This window comes from Acomys russatus, chromosome 12 (assembly GCF_903995435.1).
Source record: "Acomys russatus chromosome 12, mAcoRus1.1, whole genome shotgun sequence".
NCBI classification, from domain to species: Eukaryota; Metazoa; Chordata; class Mammalia; order Rodentia; family Muridae; genus Acomys; species Acomys russatus.
The window spans coordinates 38,428,289-38,439,482 of NC_067148.1; the positions used below are offsets into that span (position 1 = coordinate 38,428,289).

General features: G+C 47.4%; 1 protein-coding gene across 2 annotated transcripts in view; it reads left to right on the top strand.

Moving 5' to 3' along the window:
* Positions 1–10,529, top strand: part of Efhd1 (EF-hand domain family member D1) — a 40,342-nt gene extending 29,813 nt beyond the window's left edge. For both annotated transcript variants that reach the window (XM_051154262.1, XM_051154261.1), the window contains exons 3-4: positions 1,188–1,322; positions 10,023–10,529. In XM_051154262.1, the coding sequence (XP_051010219.1) occupies positions 1,188–1,322; positions 10,023–10,157 (270 nt within the window). In that variant the 3' untranslated portion in view covers positions 10,158–10,529. The remainder of the gene's footprint in view (positions 1–1,187; positions 1,323–10,022) is intronic.
* Positions 10,530–11,194: the final 665 nt, after the last annotated feature.

Genomic DNA, 11,194 nt, shown 5'->3' on the forward strand with positions numbered 1-11,194 from the left:
GGAGAGATGGCTCAGAGGTTAAGAGCACTGGCTGCTCTTCCAAAGGTCCTGAGTTCAGTTCCCAGCACCACCTATCATGAGCTCTGGTACCCTGATCTGGCACACTTGAGTATGTGTAGGCAGAACATAATAATAAATAAATCTTCAAAAAAAGAGAAAAATGCAAGAAAATAAATTAATAAATGTAAGGATTACAGGCCTACGCCCACCATATCTATTTTATGCAGTACTTACTAGGGTCTGAACACAAGGCTTTCTTTGAACTGGGCTAATCTGCAGCCCAACTGGAGGGGTTTCTGAGGGATAAATTCCCAACAGTGGTGTTAATAGATGGAAGAGAGAACAATATTTAATTTGATTAATGTATTTGGTGTTGGGGATTGGACTCACATCCTTATACATACCAACCATGCGCTTTACTGCTGAGCTGTGCCCTTAACCCTGTGCTTTTGGTTTTAATGATCTGGTAAGGGACAAAATAAGTCTCCACATAGACATAAACATCCTTTTCCAGCTTGGAGAGATGGTTAAGAATGCTTGCTGCTCTTGCAGAGGATCCAAGTTTGTTTTCTAGTACCCATATCAGGCAGCTTACAGCTGCCAATAACTCTAGCTCAACGGGCTCGAACGCCTTCTTCTTCTCCTCCTCCTCCTCCTTCTCCTCCTTCTCCTGCCCCCCCCTCCCAGACAGAGTTTCTCTGTGTAGTCTTGGCTGTCCGATACTCACTTTGTAGACCAGGCTGCCCTCGAACTCATCTGCCTCCCTGGTGCTGGGATTAAAGGCATGTGCCACCACGCCCAGCTCGAACGCCTTCTTCTGAAATCTGTGGACACCTGCACTCACACATGCACACATGTACATCCTCCCCCCATATACACTTAATTAAAAGTTTTTACAAAAAGTGTTTTTTGGCTTTTTGAGGCAGAGTTTCTCTGTGTAGCCTTGGCCATCCTGGACTCACTTTTGTTGACCAGGCTGGTCTCGAACTCACAGAGATCTGCCTGCCTCTGCTTCCCTGGTGCTGGGATTAAAGGTGTGCGCCACAGCCACCTGACAAAATCCCACCCTTTTCAAATGCTTGGCAAGATGTCGTTTGGCTGGGGCCAGAGGGTGGGTTATGGATGACTCGGGAATGCAACAGAACGGTAGAATAGTAATAACCCTTTTGTCGTTCTCCTGCCTGTAGTTCCTGCTCATCTTTCACAAGGCCGCTGCTGGTGAGTTGCAGGAGGACAGTGGGCTGTTGGCATTGGCCAAGCTTTCTGAGATCGATGTTGCCCTGGAGGGTGTCAGAGGTGCCAAGAACTTCTTCGAAGCCAAGGTAAACTTAGCCTGTTCCTTTCCTACCCAGTCACCACTCTTCTTTTACCCTGCTCTTGTGGCTGGTGCTGCTTGGGCCAAGACCCATTAGCTCCCTCAGGACAAGGCTGTATAGTCTATACATATACTGGGAAGTGAGGGTGTGTCCTCACACTATCTGGAAATAGACACAGGACAGAAGACACCTGTTCACAGACTCCAGAGGGTTTGTTGGTCCCAGGCCCTGAGACATACTCTCCATATAGACTTTGCTAAGGGTTCCTTTCTGTCTCCATAACCAGTTGGGTTGTTTCTGTAGCTCCCCTCTTCTTACAGCATACACATTAGGCCTGGAGGGCTGGAGCGATGCCTGTCTTGCAGAGGACTGGAGTTTGGTTCCCAGCACCATTGCTAGGCAGCTCACAACTCCTCTAATTTCCAGGGAATCTGACACCCTCTTCTGGCCTCTGGATGGACATGGACACACACACACACACACACACTTTTTTTTTTTTTTTTGAGACAGGGTTTCTCTGTACAGACTGTCCTGGACTCACTTTGTAGACCAGGCTGGCCTCCAGCTCACAGTGGCTACCTGCCTCTGCCTCTAGAGTGCTAGGATCAAAGGCATGCACCACCATGCCCAGCACATACATACACTTTAAAATGAATATCAGTAAAAACAAATCTTAGGGGCTAGAGAGATGGCTCAGCAGTTAAAAGCACTGACTACATGCTGTCTCGAAAAACCAAAAAAAAAAAAAAAAAAAGAAGAAAGAAAGAAAGAAAGAAAGAAAGAAAGAAAGAAAGAAAGAAAGAAAAAATACACTAACTACTCTTCCAGAGGACCTAGGTTCAATTCCCAGCACCCACATGGCAGCTCACAACTGTCTATAACACCAGTTCCAGGGGACCCAACACATTCACCAGACATACATGCAGGCAAAGCACCAATGTACATGGAATACAAATAAACTATTTCTGCAAATCTTACCAAAAAAAAAAAAAGTCAGGGAAGAGGGCTCAGTGCTACAGCCTGTCCCACATCAATGTCTGCATCACTGAAAGTGGTCCAGGTATGGGAAGGCCCCACAGCCCTGGAAGTTCACATTGAACACCAAGATACCTCTCCAAAGCTAGCTGTGCATCCTTGTCTCTTGCAGAGCACACCTGCAGACACTCAGACAGGGGAGCCCTCCACACCTTGCTGCCCAGCAGAGCAGGGTGCCGTGAAGGGAGCACACCCTCCCCACCACATAACCCAAGGGTAGATCTGCCTCTTGCGCTTACATCCATCGCTTGCTGCTCTGGCCCTGTTTGTATTTGTACAGCTGAGGTAACAACAGGATTAAGTGAGTTTACATGTATAGTGTTAGGCAGTTGCGCTTGTGGGGAGCAGTCAGCATGGCATCCGAGCTAGCCAAGGATTGCATGCTTCTTGAGGCAGTTTCCAGCCTCTGGGAGACTTTGAGTTTCATCCAGGGGCTTACCCAAGGCCAGCGTGACCTTGGTGACATCCTGGCCTCCTTAGAGCTCTTAAACAGGACTCTGTTCTTACTATCTCTATCATGCTGTTTGGAGATAGGCTGTGTCAGCAAAGACAAGCCAGTGCTTTGACTTCTGAAACCCAGGAAGAAGGGAACAGGACAGTTGCCCTCCTCAGGTGGCCCACACAGTATGGGGGGGCGGAAAGCCAGTGACTCCATGACACAAGAGGGTAGAGACGAAGAAGGGGTTCCTTCTTCTATGATCTAGCCTTTTTAGCCATCAGTACTGTCACATTTGCAATCTCTTGAGACTCCTTGGGGAGGTCCTAGGGTTGAGGCCTAAGAGCTGCAGGACAGTTCACTGCAGTGGTGCACTGGGCCAAGTGCCCTAAGCAAAGCCCATGAGTCCTTCTGTGACTGTATCATCTGTGCTTGCAGGACCTGTCATGACTTGCATGTGATTCCTTGCTCCAGCCTCATCCAGTCTTTCAGATGTTGCTGGAAATGTTCACAACCAATTCTCAGAACCTGTAGCTCCTCTTGCCCAGAGCTCTCCCTGAAGAGCTCTGCTTGAGGAAGAAAACTCTGTTCCCTTTGGACCTACCTCCTAGGGCAGCCCATTCCTGGCTAACCAGGCCTGGAAAGGCCCCTCTCCTTAGTACCTGCATTCCATGCACAAGTGGCACCATTTTGTGTCTGTTCCAAGTGCTCTTGGACACTTGCAGGAGAGTACTGATTGGTCTGTCTGTGGAGCAGTTAATATTCTGCCTCAGGAACGGCTCCTTTCTGAGGCACTTGCATACCTGGCAAGGATTTTTCTTTTCTTTTCTTTTTCTGGCAAGGATTTTCTTATAACACTGCTGGAGTAGAAGGAAACTGGGCACAACCTGAACTTCCATCGTCAGAGATGTGTCCATCATGGTGTGGCCATATGTTTGCTCACCTTGTGGCCATCAACGATTAAGATGAGGCTGTTTAATATGTGTAGACAGATGCCCAAAATAAATCAAGCAAAATAATATGTGACACCTGATTGTAAATACTGAAAACAGCCTAGATAATTGCGTAAAAAAGCAAAGTATTAGTAATCGTTACGTCAAGGGACTCATTTTTATATTTCTAAAGTGTTGGAGAATTGGTGTGAGTTATTTTTATAAGGAGAGAAGATGAAACGCAAATTTAAAAAAAACCAATAAACTTTTTCCTACTTGCTATGTTTATATGTCTGCCTCCCCAACTAGACTCAAAGGCAGAGTAGGCGTGCTATCTTTGTAATTACAGCGCCTGGTGTGTAATGGCCCTCAATAAAGGTTTGCATTAATGATGAATGCAGGGCAGCCTGGCTTGGATTTGGGAGAGGCCATAAAGGAGATGACACTGGTGACAGATGTTCCAAGATGAATGGGGATTCACCTTGTAATCATGGATGGGAGGTGTTCTGGTCATGGGAAACTGCAAGTGAAGGCTCCAAGGCCTGGAGTGGGGTTGGAGGCTAGGGAAGACGTGGGGGTGAGTGAGGGGGCAAGGCTGGTGCCACAGCTGGAAAGCAAGCCAAGATGCAATTCTGGAGACGTAGGGTGGGCCACCAGTTCCTACCCTTTGTCATGAGGTACTGACTCTGAGATGACATGGTCCCTGGCTATAACCCCCAGGCTGAGGGACACCTATAGACTGGCTTCCCAGGCCCAACCCAGGGCTCTTTAAAAACTTGTTTGGGTGTGTGAGGGGGAGGGGGAGTTGTCAGGAGACAGTGGTCAATCCAGAACCCCTGGTGGTGGTGCCATGTACAGCCAGGCTAGGCTTGCACAGCTGCCAAGGCTGGCAAGCACTCAGAGGTGATTGAGCGGGTCTGATGGTAGGAGGGCAGATGCACCAGGTGAGGGTTCCACAGGTGCATGGGGAGGAATATCAGTTTGTCAAGCATTGTGACAGTGGGACCAGGGACAACACAAAGACACACAACTTTAGAACTACAGTGTTTGTGACCCACCTTATTGGGAGTTTTGGGAAGACCAACATGAGGCATGCATTGAGGAGGGGAGCTGGGATTTTTCTACTGAGACAGCCCCTCTCACCTGAGTGCGAGTAGATTGAGGAGGAAAAGTGATGAACTGGGCTTTGGTGTGAAGTCCAAGATAACTTCAGGCACAGTAATGGCATGCATGGATTTGACAGTTATGGTAATGGCTGCAAAGGGTCCTTCAGTCATGGCCACGCGAAGGTGGTCTCCAGGGGCTTCCAGGGGGAGGCTATGAAATTGTCTTCCTTAGAGGTCTGTGTGTCTTGCTATAAGAATGGATCATGAGGGCCTGGAGAGATGGCTTAGTGGTTAAGAGCACTGACTGCTCTTCCAGAGGTCCTGAGTTCAATTCCCAGCAACCACATGGTGGCTCACAGCCATCTGTAATATGATCTGATGTGCACTGTATACATAATAAATAAACAAATCTTAAAAAAAAAAAAAAAAAGAATGGATCATGAAACTATTCTTCTATTTCCTGTACTCACCTGTACCCATCAGTGTGATCATGCATGCAGGTGCCCAAAGAGGCAAGAGGTATCAGGTGTTCCTGGACTTCCAGGTGGTTTTGAGCCTCCTGATGTGGGTGCTGGGAATCGAACTTAGGTCCATCTGGAAGAGTAGTATGTACTCCCGACCCCTGAACCATGTTTCCAGCCCTAGTGGGTCTCTGCTTCCACCATGTGGGTCCTACAGATTGAACTCGGGATGCCAAATTTGGCAGCCAGCCATCTGGCACGCCCTCAGCAGAGGTGTTTAAGGGATCAGATTCACCCCCGGTGAGCTGATTGCACTGGGATTGGACAAGAACAGACCTGGTAGGAGGAACCCTGGGAGCCAGGTGTCCATTGCAGATGCCTGGACAGGTGAGAGGGTTAGCTTGGGGCCAAGTAAGGACATTTTTTTTTTTCTTAACTTTGCAGCTTCTGAGAGAAGCCAGCATGTTTGTATATCAGTGAGAGGCGGTCTAGGAAACGTGGAAATACAAAGCAAGATGGCTGAGAAGATAGGACATGGGTGGTGGGGGTGGTAGTGGGGTTAGGGTCAGGGGTGGGTTATAGAACCCAGAGAGCAGATGAACTTTGTGGTGGAGGAGATAAAAGATTCCTGGGTGGAGAGATGGCACATTTCCCTCTCCTGCTGTCCTAGATAGGAATGGTGGGGAGGGGGAGTGTGTGTGCTGTCTCAGACCCTCTTCAGATGTTTCAGCTTCATACACCAACACCCGGAGGTACCTGATATAGTCCCGTGTGTGTGTGTGTGTGTGTGTGTGTGTGTGTGTGTGTGTGTTGGGCTTGAGAGACAGTCCTTGTGGTGTGGGCTGACCTTGAGCTTTTGACTCTCCTACTATCACCACCCTAGTGCTGGGAGTCCAGGCATTTGACAGCAGACCCAACCATTGTCCCATCTTGAAGATAAGGATGTTGAAGCTTTGACAGTGGTTCCTTGGTAAACTACCATACTAGTAATCCTGGCATTCAGGAGGCTGAGGTAGGAAGGTCAAGAGTTCAAGGCCCCTGTCTACTATGTGTGGGACTCAGGATCTGTCTAAGCTACAGGATACCCTGTGTTAAAGCCACACACTACATATGCTTACTCCTTTAAAAAAAATAATGTATTTATTTGCATTGGTGTTTTGCCTGCATGTATGTCTGTGAGAATGTTTGTCGCATCCTCTAAAACTGGAGTTACAGACAGCTGTGAGCTACCATGTGGGTACCGGGAATTGAACACAAGACCTCAAGAAGAGTAGCAAGTGCTCTTAGCCACTGCTTCCTCCTTCTTTGTTATACCGCCTATAAATGCTTTTCAGCGTTCATCAGACTCCACAGACTCCACCTCTCCACAGAGAGGTACTTTTTTTTTCTTCTGGACTTTTGCCAGCTTGTGGTTACAATGCACAAGTGAAAGTAGTTTTTAGGTCCGGAAAGATGGCTCAGTGGTTAAGAGCACTGGCTGCTCTTCCAGAGAGCCTGGGTTTGATTCCTAGCACCCACACAGCCATTTACAACAGCCTGTAGCTTTAATTCCTCCTGGCCTCTGCAGGTAGCAGGCGTGCATGTGGGCACACAGACTTACATGCACGCAAAATGCTTAAACACATACAAATATAATTTTAAAATAGTTTTAATATTTAATATTCATAGTTTAAGATAATTCTTAAAGAAAAAAAATGAAAGAATGAGTGCCGAAACCTCAGGCTGGGTATGATGGTGCATGCCTGTAATCCTGTTTTCTTAAGAAGCTGATGCAGGAGGTTTGCTGCAAATTTGAGGCTATCCCAGGTTACATAGCAAGTACCAAGTCTGTCAAAGCTACATAGTGATTGTGTCTCAAGATGTGTGTGTGTGTGTGTGTGTGTGTGTGTGTGAGAGAGAGAGAGAGAGAGAGAGAGAGAGAGAGAGAGAGAGAGATACACCTCTATGGGAAAGGGCTTCCTGGATGGACGTGTTGCAGCTCTGAGGGCAAAGGCATACTGGCAGTCAGGCGCCAGGGAGTACCACAAAGTCGCCCAGCACAACAAACCTCACACAAGAGATTTATTGGGAAGGACACAGGGTTTATTTCAGGGAACTGAGCAAAAGATAGGGTTATATAGAGGTGTGTGTGTGTGTGTGTGTGTGTGTGTGTGTGTGTGTGTGTGTGTGTGTGTGTGTGTGTGTGTGTGTGTTTTCCAGGGTGAGGATTGGTGGGATTTCAAGTCCTGAACTTGGGGCAAACCCAGGGATTGGTGGGTTTTCAAACCAGGAAGTGCACTCAGATCTTTTACCTTGGGGGGGGGGGGAAGCTTAAGAGATAACCCAGTGGTTAAAGTGTTTGCTGCCTGAGGGCCCGAGTTCAGATACCCAGAAGCCTTGTCAAGCAGGCCATGTTAGCACACATCTATAGTCTCAGTACTCTTGTGACAGGAAGGTGGAAAGAAGCAATCCCCAGAAAGTAGCAAACCAGGGAACCTGGATACAGAGAAGTGAACAAGAAAGAAACTTTGTCTCCAACAAGGTGAGGGCAAAGGCCAGCACCTGAGGCTGCCCTCTGACTTCCACACACATGCACCACCGCAGAAGTGAGGCAGAGAGGCACACACAGGCAGAGACACAGAGAGGAGGGAGGGAGGAGGAGAAAAACTTCAGCTTCATTGCTTGACTTGCTGGGCAATTTCTTACTGATGATTTCAAGTACCAAGAGGCCATCTTCTCAGTGTTTTGGGACACTTCATAGTGTAAAGGCAACAGACAACACATTTAAAGTTTTACCTGCAGGTTTTGTTTTTTGTTTGTTCGGTTGGTTTGGTTTGGTTTTTTCGAGACAGGGTTTCTCTGTGTAGTCTTGGCTGTCCTGGATTCACTTTGTAGACCGGGCTGGCCTTGAACTCACAGTGATCCACCTGCCTCTGCCTCCTGAGCTCTGGGATTCAAGGTGGGCACCACCACGCCTGGCCTTACCTGCAGGATTTTATTTGTTTATTTAAAGTTTATTTATAAAAAAGAAAATAATAAAGTTTATTTTTTTTTTAATTATGTATTTAGTGGTTTGCCTGAATGTACATCTGCAGGCCAGGAGAGGGCACCAGATCTCATGGATGGTTGTGAGCCACCATGTGGTTGCTGGAAATTGAACTCAGGACCTTTGGAAGAACAAACAGTGCTCTTAACTCTAAGCCATCTCTCCAGCCCTGTTTATTTGCTTTATTTTTGTTTTTTTGTTTTTTTCAAGACAGCGTTTCTCTGTGTTTCCCTGGCTGTCCTACACTAGCTTTGTAGACCAGGCTGGCCTCAAACTCACAGAGATCTGCCTGTTTCTGCCTCCTTGAGTGCTGGGATTAAAGGCGTGTGCAACCATCCCTCTATCCCCCAACTCCCCCTACCCCCAGCCTCCCCCACCCCAGGCCTTACCTGCATTTTAAACATTTTCCCTAGTGCATTCTGACAAGATCGTGTAGACTAAATGTGTAAAGCCGGCTCTTTAACGTGGTCTAAATTTTCACACTGAGACTGAGTTCAAGCTCCCAGTGGACAGCGGACACACATGGAGCCAGGAACCTGTTCACAGTCATCATGTCATTACCCTGTATTCCCACACTGAGGACACAGGCCTGGCAGATGACAGCAAAATGTAATGAGATAAGCAGAAGGTGATGGCCCCTTCACTACTCACCATTTGCTTTTGGTGCAGTTGGTTACAGATTCAGACAAGTTAAAAATCTGAAACAGTTGGTAGGGGAAAGACATTTCTGTTTTCTTCCAGTTGAAGGAGGCAGAGATGGGAGCGACCAGTGACTAGCGTGAGAGAGGTGAGGAAGGAAGCCATTGAAGACCCAGCTCTGGTCAGAAATCCCAAGTCCCAGGAGTGTTAGCAACTATCCTTATGAGGGATTTTTGTTTCTTAAGAATTATATTTTGGGCTGGAGAGATGGCTCAGAGGTTAAGGCCACTGACTGCTCTTTCAGAGGTCCTGAGTTCAATTCCCAGCAACCACATGTGGCTCACAAATATCTATAATGAGGTCTGATGCCCTCTTCTGATGTTCAGGTGTACATGCAGGCAAAACATTGTATATATAATAAATTAATTAATTAAAAAAATAAAAATTTGTTTTTAAAAAAATTATATATTTTTTTAATTGTTTTTATGTGTGTGAGTGTTTTGCCTGCATACATGTGTACCACATGCCTGCAGAGTCCAGAAGAGGGTTTCCAGAATTCTTGGAACTAGAGGTTTGGATGGTTATAGGCTGTCATGGGGGTGCTGGGATCTGATCTTTGGTCCTCTGCAAGTGCTCTTAACTACCAAGGCTTCTCTCCAGACCGAAGAGATTTCTTACTGAATCACGTCAGCGAGGGTAGGCCTTACTGAGGGGTGTGGGCAGATGTGCTTCGTGTACCAGGCAGAAATACAGCTGGGGAGTTGAAGGTGTAGTTGGCCTTTTGTGTACATGAAGGGGGTTGGTTCCAGAAATCTCTGACGTAAAAATGTTACCTGCTCCCCCCAACCCCATAGAAAGTGGTATGTAGGGCTGGAGTGTAATTGGCAAAGCATTTGCCTTGCAAGCATGAAGACCTGAGTTCAGTCCCCTGAACTCAGGCACAGTGTTGTATACAGATTCTTGGCCTCCCTAGCCAGCTAACCAGCCAGCCTACTCAGCATGGCCACTGCAAAGGCATCCCCTTACCCTTCCCTGCCCTCACGGTTTTATCTGTTTGCTATTTCTCTACTAGGCCCAGGCCTTGGCATGCTCCAGTAAATTTGAAGCTGAGTTAAAAGCTGAGCAAGATGAGCGAAAACGAGAGGAGGAGGCCAGGAGGCTCCGCCAGGCAGCTTTCCGGGAGCTCAGGGCTGCTTTCAGTGCATAGCGGGCTGCCTGACCAACCCACGCCCACAGCAGTGCCTTACCGCCTGCCGCGCTGGAGGAGACGACCGGGATTTTCACATTTTTATCCCTGCTGCCCTCTCTCTGAATGACCTACCCCTCAAGGCCCCAGGGCTGCTCTGCCTGACTGGCCTCCCCCTCAAGGCCCCAGGGCTGCTCTGCCTGAATGACCTTCCCCTCAAGGCCCCAGGCCTGTTTCTTAGCGCTTCTGGATAACCAGCGACTGTTTTCATCCTTTCCAGCCGCCACTCCTCTGCCGGTATCTGCAGCCGAGACTTGTTTCTTCTTGGAAACTATCCTTGCCCCTACATAGTTCTACATCAGCAAGTTCTGTCCATCTACGGTCCTCAGAGGACATCTTCTCGGGTGTTTTTTTTCCCGGTGATCCTTGTGGTGTTTCCTGGCCAGCGTGCCTCTTCCTGTCCTTAGTCAGAGTCCATTAACTTCTTTTTCACCGTCTTCCATCCCAGTGTGATGGTAGGACTTGAGGGTCATTACCTATGCCCTCTCCAACTGGGGACTAGCTCCAACTGTTGTCTCCTGGCCCCTAACAATGCCCACCTTCTCGTCCCCCCCCCCCAATTCTTTTCTTCCCATTTCAGCCATTTTCCTACACCTACTGTAAGAATGAAAGAATTCTTAGAAGTAGTAATATTGAGCAAAGGATATCTGTCATTTGACCCTATGCAAATCAGTGAGGACCCCTAAAATTTCACTCAAGTGACTCATCCAAGGTCTCTTGAAATCCCTGAAGTAATGGCAACCTTCCTGTGCCTAGCATCAGCTCCAAAGAGTATTGTCACTTATGGGGCAGATTTTTGTACCTTGTGAGTTCTTGGGATTTCTCACAAATAGCAGAGGGTTGTATTTTTTAACAAACAAACAGAAAATCCTAATGACATATTTATTACTTCTTTTTTGCCTTTACAATAAAGAAAACATGCCCTTTTATCTTACAGCATTTCCTTTGAAATAAAATGTGCAAACGGTCTTTGCCTTCACACCAGTGTGCCTTTGGTC